This window comes from Thamnophis elegans, chromosome 11 (genome assembly GCF_009769535.1).
Source record: "Thamnophis elegans isolate rThaEle1 chromosome 11, rThaEle1.pri, whole genome shotgun sequence".
In the NCBI taxonomy this organism is placed as follows: domain Eukaryota; kingdom Metazoa; phylum Chordata; class Lepidosauria; order Squamata; family Colubridae; genus Thamnophis; species Thamnophis elegans.
In genome coordinates, this window is record NC_045551.1 from 18,746,912 (window position 1) to 18,762,513 (window position 15,602).

The 15,602-nt window shown below is 40.6% G+C and overlaps 1 protein-coding gene across 5 annotated transcripts in view; it reads right to left on the minus strand.

Annotated features, from left to right (window-relative positions):
- Window positions 1-15,602, minus strand: part of CNKSR2 (connector enhancer of kinase suppressor of Ras 2) — a 296,044-nt gene that overhangs the window by 86,499 nt on the left and 193,943 nt on the right. For all 5 annotated transcript variants that reach the window (XM_032226612.1, XM_032226611.1, XM_032226610.1 and 2 more), the window contains 4 exons: window positions 11,819-12,030; window positions 3,398-3,446; window positions 2,551-2,723; window positions 701-774 (listed from right to left, as the gene is read on the minus strand). In XM_032226612.1, coding sequence (XP_032082503.1) covers window positions 701-774; window positions 2,551-2,723; window positions 3,398-3,446; window positions 11,819-12,030 — 508 coding nt within the window. The remainder of the gene's footprint in view (window positions 1-700; window positions 775-2,550; window positions 2,724-3,397; window positions 3,447-11,818; window positions 12,031-15,602) is intronic.

Below are 15,602 nucleotides of genomic sequence, written 5' to 3' on the forward strand. Positions count from 1 at the left end.
CTTCAACTTGAAGGAGTACATTTTTGACAATCTATTAAATATAAAATCATTCACAGTAATGGCAAATTTCATAGATCTGTTTTCTTTCAATAAAGTATAACAATATCTTCAAATTTACATAAGGATTTTTCAAACTGCATCTCATGGAAATTAGGCTTTTATGAGAACTTGAGAGGGTTCCATTACAGATTAAGGGAGGGGGAGTTCACTCAAATGCAGCTAATTTTCTAACATTTGAGGGTTGCCTCTCGATCAAAGGTATTCAGGATTATTTTTTGGCAGGTTCCATAGCCTGAAAATATTTGAAAAGTTAGTCCTCAGTTAAATCATCAAGCCTAGTTCTAAGGTATTACAAAAGAAATAAGTCTCTGTTAATCCGAACAAAACATTTGTAAATTATCTTGGTAATATAAAGGTTAGCTAAAGATCTTTATTACGCTTTGAGTTATACTATTTATCTTCACCTTCTAAATGGACTGTAAGAAGCAATGATAAACCTTTATATGTTTATCTAGTATTATATAATACACATTAAATAATAATAAAGACCCAATAAGTGGATAAACATGCAAAAACCATATAAGCATCAACTTGTTGTGAGCCAACCATAATAATAAAGGAATTCAAATAAATAAAGGTTAAAATAGAGAAAGATATCATTTTTGTCTACTGTTTCTAACTGTTAATTTACAATACTTACTACTTCTTGCGACATTCATTAGCTCTATCAATTTTAAATTCTGGTAGACTGATGAATCCTTCTGCTTTTTCATCCTATGAAAACGAATACATTAAAAAAACAAAAGCAGACAAATAATAAACAAACAAATGCAAGTATACTTATAACTTGTTTGGCCCCAAAAGGAGAAAATTTAATTTAATAATCATTTCAGTTAGAATCACTTTAAAAATCTTGCTAAAAAGTGGATCATAGTGTCAGTTAAAGTTCATTAACAAAAATGTGTAACTTGTGTTACAGGTAAGAGTAAAAAATATGAAATAACAGTTTTGTTTTGGCTTAGTGATGTGAGAGAATTCAGATGATGGAATGATTAATGATGGCATAATATATGAAATAAGTCATAATGGCTTACCAAAAATCTTGCTTAAATTAATTTTTGTGCAAAAGATGTTACTTAAATTCTATTAACATAAGAATTCTGTGGGTAGAATATTGCAGTATATTGCAGATATAGACTTAAAGATATTAAAAGTGTACAGTCAAATCAATACTGAGTTCAGGAAACAAATTAATCCATGATGGTTTAATCACACTGCCTGCACTTGCACAACATCTTAATTATGCATGGCTTACTAAATTGATGGATGCATGGAACATATGATGTAAAATCCAGAATACCCATATAAAATTTGAATTTCACATCTATTTCTGCTATCGCTTTTACTTAGAATTAAATGTTTTGTGTCACTATTATATTTGGAACTACAATCAGACTTTTCTTTCTGAGATCCAGTTTCTAGATCTAGTAATTCTATATTTCTATGTTCTCTATGGTTATCATATTTTTCACAAGATAGCATAGCTGTCTGAGCTGTAAGAAGTTATGTGAATGTTTATTCTGAATATCTTTTTCCTCAACTATATATTTACAACATATTAAGCTATCACACTTTACAGGTAATTGTCAATTTTCTCTTTAATTACTGTCTTTTGACCAATCGTTTATTTTTGTCTTCATATCTTTCCCCCCTTTTTCTTTTCCATGTTAAACTCAAGAATATATTATAGACTCTAATTTTACTTCATAGTTCTTCCCCAGTCACAGTCTTCTATGCTTAATTATAATCAATCTAATAATATTAAGTTTTCCAAGAAGTGGAACTAAAAGAACAGTTAAGTTATTTAAAAAAAATACTTATACCAAAAATCACATTTGTCCCCAAATTGAGTTTATTATGTAGGACAGTGAATTCTACATATGACTAATAGAAGCAGGCAACTTTTACTTACAGAACAATCTCATTCAATGTTGTGTAATTGGCTTTACTACTCTCTCTTATGCAAGCCCATCCACTGGCAGTCATTTTATGAGACCACCTCTAACCTGCTCTAAAAATCCCAGATTTGTTCTGGTACAAAAATTTGTTACAATGTATAGGATTCATGTTTGCCTTGTATGCAGTGGGATGTACCAGTATGTGTACAGAACAGCCAGAGAATCTTGAAAATGCATGTCTTTCAATTAATGACTACTGTATTTTCCAGTTCCCTCCTAAGATAGATACATGCATACTGTTTTTCTTTAAAGCAAAGACAAAGGTTTCATTTGCTTTAATTCTTTATCATTAAATATTATTTTTAATATATGCATGGGATGAACTGTACACAATCTGTGCTCCATTTACTTTTTCATGCTATAAGAGGTTTTTTTTTTTACTGCTGAAGAAATAAGTGATGATTTTCGGAGTACTTCTTAGTTGTAAAAATAATTAAAATAAAGAAAATTCTAGATAAGTATACATTGTATCTTCGATGTTTATATATTTGTTAGTTTTGGTAAAAGAGAAATAGCTATGTCTATTTCTTACCTCTTCATTAATATACCAGTACAGGGAGGTTTCCTTTAGAACAAACCAGTATTTTTTCCATTTTTGTGAAAAGTAACTTTTAGCATCTTTCTTTTTCCACAGCCAGCCTTCACAATCTCCACGACCTAGATCTTTACAAGAAATCCGTCGCTTACTCTTACTAGGTGCTAGACCTGAAAAAAAAAGAGTTTAAAATGGAAAACGAATTAACATGCACATATACAAAGTTATGCCATCTACAAAATATAAACCCTAAAGGGTACACGCTGATGTGTCTGAACTACTAAGGAATGGAGAAATGGAAACTTCAACTAGTATGCATAAAAGCAAAGAATGCTAGTCATAAGGGCTATATATTTGAGTGGGGATGCTATTCAGTCATTTTTGCTATGATCTTGCCAGTTTGACTATTTGAATCTAATACAGCAAAACTATATTCTGACCTTCATAAAGCTTTCAGTCTAACATGAATCTTTTTTTCTGCCATGCATTATTATTAAGGCTAAATTCTGGAGGAAAAAACCTCACACACCCGCTCACTAATTAATAGCTATGTCTGAGGCACAACATATTTCTCTGATAGCAAGAATATTTAAGGATGTGACTTGTTATAATTATGTAAAGCTCACATATCTTTTAAATCACATGCACTCTGAATACCTATAGATCAAAAAGAAAACCAGTGAAAAGGCTGTTTCTTTAATAGAAATAGACTGAAAATTAGATTTCCTGAATAAAAATCATGACTTCCTGTATACTTATTTTAAACTTAAAATGTTTTTATATAACTTACAATATTATTTTATTTGCCACCACATGTACAAGAAGTATTTTACATAATATTCACCTTTATTTTTCTTTTTAGACTTATGCTGAAGAGAGGATTGTTGAAATGTCTGGGGGAAAAACATACATGTGGTTTGATTAATATATGCCAATCTAATCACAGTCATGTAACATAATTATCAAACCTTTACAGGGGAGGAAAAAAATTCTGTATCAATCATATTTTAGAGGTGATAGAAACAGGGTCTTAATCAGATATTATATTCTAGGTATATCCTTGAACCTCATCTGGTTTTGTATGTCTCCCCCTCTCCATCAATAAGTATTTTTTTAAAAAAACTATTTCATATTGTACTATGCTGGTTTTTGACTTGTAAAGTTTACATTTCAAGTTTCATGCAAACAGAAAAGGAAATAAAAAGTTTATGAACTAATTAAATTTAACTTCTACAATTATTAATGTGCACATTCTGAATAAGTGCAATATAACTGTGGCTGAAAAGGTGACAGAATTATTGTATAAAAATTACTCATTATTTTATTTCAACAGTAATAATTTTTAAACATTTTAAAGAAGAAATTGAAACAACCACTTCTGTCAAGTCTAATTTAAACAAATTCTAATTTTGTCACACTATAGTAAAACATTCGGAACAGGAAAAAAATCTGTCAGTAGAAGAAATTAGAAATTTGTGCCTGGCATTCCAGATATATTAGCCAAGGGGCTGAAGAAGTATAAATGAACTATAATTGCAAAGAAAATCAATACCTTTCATCACAGACCTTTAACTCTAATTCAGTTAAATCTGTATTTAATTTTAAGTGACTATATGGCATTTGATTTTCCTGAAAAAAATATTATGCTACCCAAGCATATATTTAATATCATATTTCTCTGGAAAATCAGATGCCATACAGTGCTGCATATAAATAAGTAAATATTATATGATTCCTCAGTACTTTCATGCTCTCTATTAATTGGCCTGGGGAAATTACTATTTTTCATTCCTGCTCTGCACTGCAAAGGCTGGATACAATTGCATCAAAATATTACAATTAGGTTCTATGATATTTCAGCTGTTTAACTCTTCTTGCCTCTTCTGAACAATTTCATCAGTTGCATTTAATAAATTAAGCCATGATAATTAAGTCTGTAATTCTATTCCTGTAAATTCTAATCATGATAACTCTGTTACAATTTGTTAAATACCAACTTTCCAAGAAATTTTATGTTTTTAAAGAAGTCTTTGTGTTTAATTGCTCATTCAAGCCATGACATAAAAGCAAACCTGGTGTCAGGATTCCAGGTAACAGACCCAATGCAATCAAAACTCCGAGGTCAAGGTGCTCCTCAAATTCCAATTTTATTAGACATGTCATATTGTCACATCTAGTGAAAACCCGACTCTGAAAGTCCCAAGGTTTTCCCCACCCAAATTAAAAATCAAAGTTCTTTCCCACAGTCCACATGTCCATCACATGGTCCAACCAGGTCAAAGTCCCAACTCCAGGTGGTTACCAGGTAGCCTCAAATAAGGGATATCCCTTCCAGTGAACTAGGTATTGTAAACGCCCTGATGTAAGCGAGACTCTAAAATCCTTTTCACTTCATAATGGGTCTCCCCCTGTACTACAACAGGCTTTGCGGCTGCCCAGTCCACCGGCCTTAGCAGGGAGTACTGCTCCACCATGGCATTCGTTCATTCAGCCGTGCCCTTCATGCTCAGATGAAAAGCCAAGCTAAGCCCCTGTATGGACCCTATGGCCCTCAGGAACTCCCTCCAAAATTTTGCCGTAAATTGGATCCCTCTATCGGAAATGATCCTGCGTGGCACTCTATGTAACATATAGATTTGCTTTATGAACATCCTACCTAGCTTCTTGGCTGAGGGGAACCCTGAGCAGGAAATCAAGTGGGCCTGCTCTGAAAATAGGTCAATCACGGTCCAAATGACCATGTTCCTGCCACTCTCTGGGAACTTGACTATAAAGTCCACAGCAATTTCCTCCCAGGGCCTACTTGAGTCTGCCGCTTGCTGGAGAAACCCAGGGGACTTTCCAGTTCTTTTCTTCATGTCACCACAAGTGGCACAGCTTTTTACATAGTCTTCCATATCTTTTGGTCACCAGAACTGCCTCCTGGTTAGGTGCAGGGTCTTCAAGTAGCCAAAATGTCCAGTTAGTTTAAAGTCATGGCTGTGCTGTAGGATTTGAAGTCTTAAGCTGGTGGGGACATACAGTTTAGTCCCCTTTCATGCCAGTCCATCTTTGATAGTCAGGGTGTCTTTATTGTCATTGAACCATAGATCTGCTGGAAGTGCCATTTTCAGGGTTTTTGTCATTTGGTCTCCCCTGGTGGTATCTTGACATTTGGCTTGGCTGTGGGTGGTGGCTTGGGCCACCGTTTGGGGGGCCGAGATGATGGCATGTATCACTTCTTTGTAGCAGCTATTAAACTGTGGCTTCCTGGACAAGGTGTCAGTAAGCAGGCTCTCAACCCCCCCCCCCCCAGAATGTTTATTAATTCAAAGTTGAATTGTTTGAAGTATTGTGCCAGTGGACTTGCTTGGGGGAGAGTTTTTGGGGAGTTTTGAGTGTCTCTAGGTTTTTGTGGTCAGTTCAAACGGCACTTGGCTCCCCTCTAGGAAATGTGGCCAAGTGAGGAAGGCCCATCGGGCTGCATAAGCTTCTTTTTCCACAATGTCTGTTGTCTTTCAGTGTCTGTGAGCTTTTGGGAAGTATAAGAGTTGCAGCTACCCTTTGGCATTTATTTTCAATAGGACTGCCGCTACAGCCAAGTCACTGGTGTCTGCCTGGACCACAAATGGTTGTTTGGGATCAGGGTGCTTGAGAACTGGCTCCTCAGCAAACAGCCTCTTTAGCTTTTGAAGGTGTGCTGACAGTCCAGGGACCATGGCTGGCTGGGTTGTGGCTTTCCCCCTCTGTCTTTAATAGCTTTGTGATGGGTAGTGCCACCTCAGCAAAGGTAAGGACAAATTGTCTATATAAGTTGGTGAACCCAAGAAACCTCTGGTTCAGGAAATAAACCAGCTTCTCAGGGCTCCCATCAAAGGAAGCCCTGAAGTGGGTGGGGCGGCTGGCGGTGCGGGTGGCAGTGGAGCAGGAGTGAGTGCTGATGCCTATTGGCACTAGAACCATGCCTGGCTGGGGTAGTATGCCCGGCCAGCAGATCTGGTCTGCTGGTGGCATCTGGAGAGGTGGCTGACGCGGCAGGATGACTAGCCTTGGCAGGTTGAAGACACCCTGCTGCAGCCCCGGGCTGGCCTGGCCCATGGAGGCCAATGTTGGTTTGGTGGCTGTCAGAGTTTGAGGTGTCAAAGCAGTAGATCAGGCCCACTGAGAGAGACCTGGGTGTGATCCACTCTGCACCAAATGGAACAAGGAGGAAACTCCCCTCCCCTTGGCTGGGGAAGATGAACGTTGGCTGGGCCAAGGCCATCACGGTTTGGCTGGCTTGGTGATGCTGACTCATGCTGATGACACTCAGTTGGCCAAACCTCTCTGGCAGCCCCTCCAAGGTCTGGTTGGGCACCCCATTTCCGGGGCGCATTGTGGTCCAGGAACCACTCGAGGATAGGGGTGCGCTCTGCCAGCAATGAGGCAATCTGGCAATCCTGGAGTGTTGGGTGGTTGGATAAGTCCTTCTCAGCCCAGTAGAGTTCTTGGGTGGACGGCCACTTCACAAGCTCTGGGGCACCTGTATCCTGACGTTGCCACCGGAGCCATCGCTCCATTGGTGGAGCTCTTGCATGGACAGCCAGGGGACTTGCTCCTTGGGTCAGGCATTTGACTTTGCTGCTGTGGGTGCTGACTGGCCACTGAAGGGAAACTGAGGCTCCCAGAGCTGTCTCCACAGGCCCTGCCTGTTGCCATAGTTCCACTGACATCAGTCAGCCTCTCTTCTGCCCCCCTCTCTATCTTCCCTGAGTCTTCCTGCTGCCCAGTACTGGGTAAGCCATACTCAGGACCTTAGACAGCAGCCCCACAAGAGGTGGGGAACCTCTTAATTTATATCCCATTCCCACAGTTCCAACCAGCCTTGCTTGTGGCAGCCCTGAAGATGTTCCAAAATGGATTCCAGGTTGACACTTAGATTTTTGTATAATTTTGGAGGGCTGTCACAAACAAACAAACAAACCCATATGGGCTGAGTGATACTACAGTTCATGTCCTACAATATTGTGTCTTCTATAAGGTCTCATGGATCTACTATAAAACACCTCACCTAATAAAATACTTTAAATAAATACTTTTAAGTGATTTTACTTGTAATGCTGGTCTGTAACCATAATAAAAATTGCTTGATTTATATATCTTTACAATGTTTATTTAAATTGCACTTATATGACCGATATATCAGTTTCTATTTTCATAAGCTTAGTATCTAAAGCAAAATTCAATTTAATTAAAAATAATTCATGTTTAAAAATTATTGTATACAAACTGATTATTTTCAGTTGATATGAAGAATATGAAGATACTTAAACACAAGATCTGTAAACTTTCCATAAATTTCAAGTTAAATCTTGCTGTAAAACTCAACTCTTTATGATTTCATAAACATATCTAAGTAGTTTCTTTGGCAACAAAACCAAGGTGATTCATCATTACTTTCTTCAATATGTTTTCTTTAAAAAAAACATCCTAGTAATGAATACTTATGAATGTAAGTAATGACCATGGAAGTGATGCATGAAAGCTAATTGTAACTAATTGACACACTTTCTACAAGATGTAATGTAAGATGATTATTTTTTGTGTGTGTTGTTTGTTAAATTAAAAAAAATGTATTAAAAAATATCCTAGTGTAGTCTATAGTCCTATTTATTACTTGAACATCTCCTTCGCAAGTTCTAATTCCCAAGAATGACTAGTTTCCAAATACAAAAAAGATCAGCCAGGGACTGCCACTGACCAATATTCAAATTTAAAACCTATGTCTTAAAAGGTAGATATGCATATACAACTTCATTATATCGCCTTTCTTTGTACGATATATTCAGCAACGATCTCTATGTCTTAAAGAATGCAACAAAAAGTTATTTATTAGAAGATAAATGCAGCATAAAACTATATATACGTTCTTTTAATGGTCATTCAAAATAAAAAAAATGTTAGTAATTCATGAAATCAAAGATTTATATGAATTTACCGTATTTTTTGGAGTATAAGACACACTCCCCCACCTAAAAGAGGGTGAAAAATTGGGTGCATCTTATACACAGAATGTAGCCCCACCCACCTGTTGGCTCCACCCTTTGGCCTCTGCCTCCCAGCAATTTGCTCCTTGCAGCAAATAGCAAACAGCTTGTTTCAGTTTTAGCTTCAGCACAGTCTGATTAGCACAAGAGGCTGATTGTTGGTTGGATTGGCCTCCCAACCATCAGCTGTTTCAGGCTGTAGGGATTGCCATTGCTTATTGCCACCTCCACACTGCCCCCTTTTCCACCTGCTCTGGGCAGCGGGGATTGGAATAGATGGAAAATGTGGTGCGCGGAGCCCAAAAATGGGGTGTGAGGAGGCAGCAATAGGCTATGGCAATCCCTGCAGCTTGAAACAGCTGATCGTCAGGAGGACAATTCAACCGACAATCAGCTACTTGTGCTAATTAGACTGAGCTGAAGTTGAAGCTGAAACTGGCTGTTTGCTGTTTACTGCAAGGAGGCAGAGGTACCGTATTTTCACGACCAAAAGCCGCACCGGATTATAAGCCGCAGTATCAGTTAACATTAATTTTTCAAACTTTTTCCATATATAAAGCGCACCGGGTTATAAGCCGCACGTTTCCCGACGCTTCTGGACATCTGTTGCAGTCGTGAGGAGCGGAGAAGAGCGCGAAGGTTCTTGGCGCTCCAGGAAGCCGCGAAAGCAGCTGGGAGAGGCGCACGGCTTGGTTTATCCTCCCTGGACGTCGCAGCAGCAGCCCCAAGCGCACCGATCTCTGTGTTTTTCGCATCGGGGCATGCTGCAAGAGAGAGTGAGTGAAGACCTTTCCGGATTGCTGGTGGTGGAGGTGCGGGCCCGTCGCCCTGTGCTCAGCAAAAAAAGTCCGGGGGAGTCCTTTGCGCTGGCTGGAAAAGGTCTTCACTCTTCACTCATTCCCTCTTGCAGCACACCCCGATGCGAAAAACACTGAGATCGGTGAGTTTGGGGCTGCTACTGCGACATCCAGGGAGGATAAACCAAACCGTGCGCCTCTCCCGCTTCCCGGAGCACCAAGAACCTTCACGCTCTTCTCCACACTCTCCTTGGCTCCTCACAACTGCAATAGACGTCCAGAAGCGGCAGGGGCTATCGAGCTGGAAATCCAATCCCCATTAGCCCCAAAAGCTGCTTCTGGACATCTATTGCAATCCCGAGGAGAACGCGGAGAAGAGCGCGAAGGTTAGGGTTACTGGGCAACGTGGGGGTGGGGGAGGCTGGAGCAGTTTCGTTCTGAATGGAGGGAGAGGAAAAAAGTTGGGATTCTCCCTGCTGCAGCCTTTAAATGGCAGAGAGAAGCCGAACTCTTTCCCCTCCATTCACAGAGAAGCTGCGGCTCCCTTTATGCCCCTCTGGCTGGCCCCCTCCCTCCCGGGGGGGGGGGTCAAAGTACCTGAAAGGGGCATGCAGGCTGCTATAGCTCCACTGAGAAGACATTTCTGAGAAGAGAAAGGGCTCCGGTCAGGCTGCACCCAAGCTGATGGAGTGCTCGCAACCGCCCGCCTATCGCCAGGGAGACAGCCAGTGCAGGTGAGCCACGCGATTGCTCCGATCGCAAGGGCGCTTCACCAGCTCGGGTGCAGCCAGACCAGAGAACTTTCGGTGGTGCACCAATTCCAGCAGCTGCGTTTTTCCTTGAAATTTGCTGTCCCGGCAACCCGAAGTGGACATTCTCCCAGCGGCATCTCAGACACTCCCACCCTTAACCAGGACGAAGTGAGGATGGCTGGGCGCAGTTTGGTGCCTCCTGGCTAAGGAGGGAGGGAGAGACCCAAGGGACGTGTGCGTGCCTGCTCGCGGTCATTCGCTTGCGAGTTTCAAGTTTGAGCGTAAAATCGGGAGGGAGAGATTTTCGATCTTTTTCCATATATAAAGCGCACCGGGTTATAAGCCGCACTGCCGGTTTTTGATCAAATTTTAGGATTTTCAGTGCGGCTTATAGTCGTGAAAATACGGTAGATTTTTTTTCTTGTTTTCCTCCCCAAAAGCTAGGTGCATCTTATACTTCAGAATGTCTTATACTCCCAAAAATATGGTAATTGCCAGATTTAAGCTGAATATATTTAACCAGGTTTTCTGGGAGCCACTTATTTAATCGTTGATATTTTTCTTCATGCAAACCAATAGCTTTATAATGGAACCAATAATTCCATTATATATATAATTGTTAAAAAATGTCCTCGAGTTATGACCACAATTGAGTCCAAAATTTATGATATTAAATGAAAAAATTATTAAGTGAATTTTGCTCCATTTTACAACTTTTCTTCACACAGTTGTTGGCAACTTGTTAAGTGAATAATTGACTTTGCTTGTCAGGAGGTTGCAAAAAGTGATCATATAAATCCAGGTCACTGTAGCCATCATAAATATGAACCAGTTGCCAAGCAACTGAATTTTATTACATGACCATGGGGATGCTGCAATGGTCTAAGTGTGAAAAACGATCATAAGTCACTTTTTTCAGTGCCATTGTAACTTTGAAAGGTCTTTAAAAGAACTGTTGAGGACTACCTGTACACATATAATACTACTTCCCAGCTTCCTATCTTCACAAAAAATAGTAAAGATGGTGCATTACAAATTGAACCAATGAAGAGTCAGACTTTCCTATTTCATTTAATATTAAAATAATAATATTTAATAATAATACAAACAGCAAGTTTGATGTAATGGTTAAGGTATCAGACTGAAAAATAGGAGACTGTGAATTCTACTTCCGCCGTAAGTGAAAAACTGGCTGGGTGATTCTGAGCCCATTAATTTGTCAAGCATAGGAAAGAGACAAAAACAATTTCACTTCTAAAAAATCTTGCCAAGAAAACTGAATTGACCTGTGCAGGCACTTTCTACAAGTCAACAGTTATTTGAAGGAATAACAGTAATAACATTGTGGCAAGAATAAAATAAAAATAGTATCAATAGTGATAGGCACCTTCAGTGCAGTGAGTGAACACCATTGGAATTGACAAAATCATCATCAATTACAAAAGGCAGCTTTACTTGGAACAGTTTATATCCTGAGACAATACCATTAACACCATCATTCAATAAAATGTTGGGAAGCATTTAATAGGTGGATAAAAATGCCACATCCATCTGACAGAATGTGTGATGAATCATAATAATAATAAAAAATAAGGTTGGAAATAATATTTAAAAGATAAGAACACATAAGGTGTTAACAAATACATGTAGTCATTTTAGTTATTCAGCAGCAGTATCAACAAAGAATGAAGTATTTTATCATTTTACTTACATGGTACAAAGTTGGTTCAGGTCCAGGTGTGCTCACACTGTCTTGCCTTAATGATTCCATTTGTAAACTAGGTAATAGAGAATAATGACTAGGACTGTTATTCTTGTCTTTCTTTTTAGTTTTTTTCCCTGTGTCCTTTTTGCTATTCCTTTGGAACATATAATCTTCTTGAGTTATTTTCTCATTACTCATATATCGAAGAAGTGAATTTTCTAGACAGGAGGTATAAAAATGTATTACAAAATTATTTCTTAAATACTAGCAAATTAACATAAATCTAACTAAAAGAAGTTGAATAATAAGCAGGTTTTTGCCTCCAAAAACCAATAATGTTGCGAATAAAGTACAAAAATGTTTTAATTATATAAAATCTGATTAATAATGCTGTATCTACTCATTTCAAAATTTAATCCAAATTATTCTAGAATACAAAAAATACCTGAGCATTTGAATACTCCTGAAGTACTCTGTGAATTGGTTACTTCATGTGGAATATATTTACTTTCGAACTATAATTCTCAAGCTGCATGATTCTTTTTTCATATGAATCATAACTAAGGTTTTAATTATATCATTTTAAAATCAGAAGAATCATGTCTTTGCTTTATTTCTAAAAAGTTGACTTTCACTTCATTCATTCAGCTCGTTATCTGCACAAATTCGGTCTTTCTAAAAGACTGCAAATCATAAGAAAGAGATTTTAAAGAAATAAAGAACCCCACATAGCTTTTCCCTTATTTTCTGAATTCTGCTGTGGGTCAACAATTAATTCAGTATTTGGCTGTTCTTCAGCTCTGGCAACTGTTCCCATTTCCATTCAGATGAGAAAGAAGTGATTTTGCCTTTTCTCTCTTTTACTTCAAATCAATAACTTACCACAACAGAACAGTAATTTAAGAAAGTAAATACAAGATGAGTTTTTTGCTTAGTAATTAGAGGCAATAAAACAATTAAAAGATGAAGGGATGCTTTTTAAACTGCAGAGAACCAATACTGCAAATTCAGGATATTGCCAATACCAATCAGATCAGTTCTAACTATCCAGCTTGCTCTGATTCAGGCTTTTAAATGATCCTTGTTATAAGTTGGGTCAAAGGAACTTCATTTAACTTTCCCTTCAATTTCCTTGAAATACAACAAATTTCATTTCACTATCACTAGTGATAATCAAAATAATAGACAGGGGAAATGAACAAAGAAAACAACCTGGAAGAATAGAGCTTCAGCTGGACCCATACTAAATTGGAAAACATGGAACCAAGAAGACCAATCAGAGGAAGGAGGACAATTGTCAGAGAGAAGAACATTGATTGCCATTGGGCAAATTAACAAGATTGAAGTGAAATGAACAGAATGTATGACATACACTTTGGCAAAGTGTAAAAGAACAAGCTTGTAGGTAAGTTTGAATGAGTGAATGAATATGTGTTTGGATTTTTCTTTTGCAAACTTTGACTTATTGTTACTGAATCTCAGTATCCTGCTCAGGGTATAGAATTTGAGTACATCTCTGGAGTCTGAAAGCCACACTTTATGTCACTGAACCAGAGGTGGGTTCCTACTGGTTTGGCAGAACTGGTAGTGGTATGCCAATCTGGGTCGCAGAACCGGTAGTGACCACAGGCTGGCCATGCCCCTGAACTGGTCTGCCCACTTGGATGCTCGCCCTGCCTCGCCTTCGCCACATGCATCCACTGCTTTCTCCTGCCTACACACAGGTAAGTATTGTGGCGGGGATGGGGGCAGGGGGCGGCAGAAGAAGATGATGGTGGCAGGAGAGGGCAGTGGCAGCAGAAGGAGAGGGCAGTGGTAACAGCAGCAGCAGCAGCTATGGGCAGTGCCCCCAACCCTATCCCAGCTGCGGTGACAGCAGTGGCAGTGGAGCATCCCAGAACTCCTGGAGAGTTTTCCTGCATGGTTTTGGCCAGGATACGGGGAGCAGCAGCCCCAAAAGCCGACAGGGTCCCCAGCGCTGCAGAGCAGAGTCAGCACCGCCTCTGCCACAGGCTGCCTGCCCTTCAGATGCAGAACCCACACTGGCTGCCTCTAATCTGGAGTTTACTCATGAGCACCATGCTCTTGAGTAAATATGCTCACGAGTAAATTGCAGATTAGAGACAGTCGACAGATCTTGACTTGCTTGCTCAGTTGCTCCCCCCCCCCCCGGGAGCTTATAGGTAGTGAACGAAACTGCTATCTCCTGCCTCTGCGCATTGAGAAGGCCAAGCAGCAGCAGGAAGAGCACAGACTTCAGAAGGAAGTGGCTGCCAGCGATGCCCTGAGGTGAAGAAGTAAGCAGGGAGATTCAATCCCACTTAGAAGCCTCAGTTTACTCGTGAGCACCAGTGGCCTTTCTTCCTGCCTCTCTTGAATGTTGTTCATGAATAAACTGTAGCTAGGTTCTCCCATGTGTTGCACCCCCTCTCCCAGACTTCGTCCGCACCTCCATGCTGTGGTGGAGATGGGGGCAGCCTGGAAAGCTGAGCACCCAAAAACAGCACGGAGGCTGGGGCAAAGGCTGGGAGGGGGGTGCAACACATGGGACAGCCCTGCGGCCTGGCTCAGTGTGCCATCAAGAGCGGGGTGCTGGGGCTGCAACTGCGGGGAAGGCCCATCAGAGGCAAGAAGGGGCACTCCTCTTGCGGTTGTCGTAGCAGCTGCCTGAGCAAGCCACTCCATATCCTCCCCAGGCCAGGCACGCAGCTTGCACCAGACCGAGGCCGCAGCCACCACCTGCTCCTTTGTCCAACTGTCCGGTGGCAGTGGCAGCAGTGTTGGTGACAGATGAGAGCTTTCTTTGCCAACCGGCTGCTGAAATGTTCTCCTTTTTAAAAGCCTCCAGTGATGGAGCCTTACAATCCAACCTGCACTTTAACCAACCAACTGGGCAGGCTCCAAGGTTGCAGGCACTTGGGGAGGGGGGAACGCTGCCTGACTTCCCCCTCCCAAAGTAACCTCGAAAGTTTTTAAACTCATCTGGAGAGGCTTTTTTTTAAAGAAAACCCCTGAAAAGCCACAAGATCCAGAACTGCTAGCCTTTGGTGAGATGCGCATCTGATGGCCCACCTCACCCTGCTCTATGCCCTGCCCCTCCTGCCACTCTCAAGTTGCGCCTTACTGCAAGTGTCTCTCAGCCGTTGTGTGCAGGGAAAATCCTTGCACAGTAAAGAAAACTTCTTATGAGTGCAAGGCAATTAACAACTTCTTGCACTCTTGGAAAGTTTTTCTTTCTTTCCTTGCACACAATGGCTGAGAGATGCTCGCAGTGGGGTGCAATTTGGGGGTGGGGGCAGGGGATGGGGTGGGTTGTGAGATACCAGAGACTGGCAGCTCCAGATCTTGCAGAGTTTTCAGAGTTTTCTTTTTTTTTAAAAAAAAAAAAAAACACTTCTCCAGATAAGCTTGAAAACTTCCGAGGTTGCTTTGGGAGAGGGCAGTCGGGCAGCATTCCCCCGCCTCCTCAGGCACCTGCAACCTCGGTGCCACTCCCGGCACTTGCACAGTAAAGAAAAACTTCTCACAAGTGCGATAATTTGTTAATTGCCTCGCACTCACCTCCTGCATACAACGGCTGAGAAATGTGACAAAGCTGCCAGACTCTGGTAAGATGCACGTCTCGCAGTGGGGTGCAATTTTGGGGTGGCAGGTGGGGCAGGGCGGGGCCACTAAAGAAGGGGAAACTGGGACAGGGGTAAATAGGTAGAATTTTTTTTAAAAAAATCTACCTTTTCCTGTGGGCGTGGCTTAGTGAGGTGGTCATGTGTCTGAGTGGGCATGGCATGAT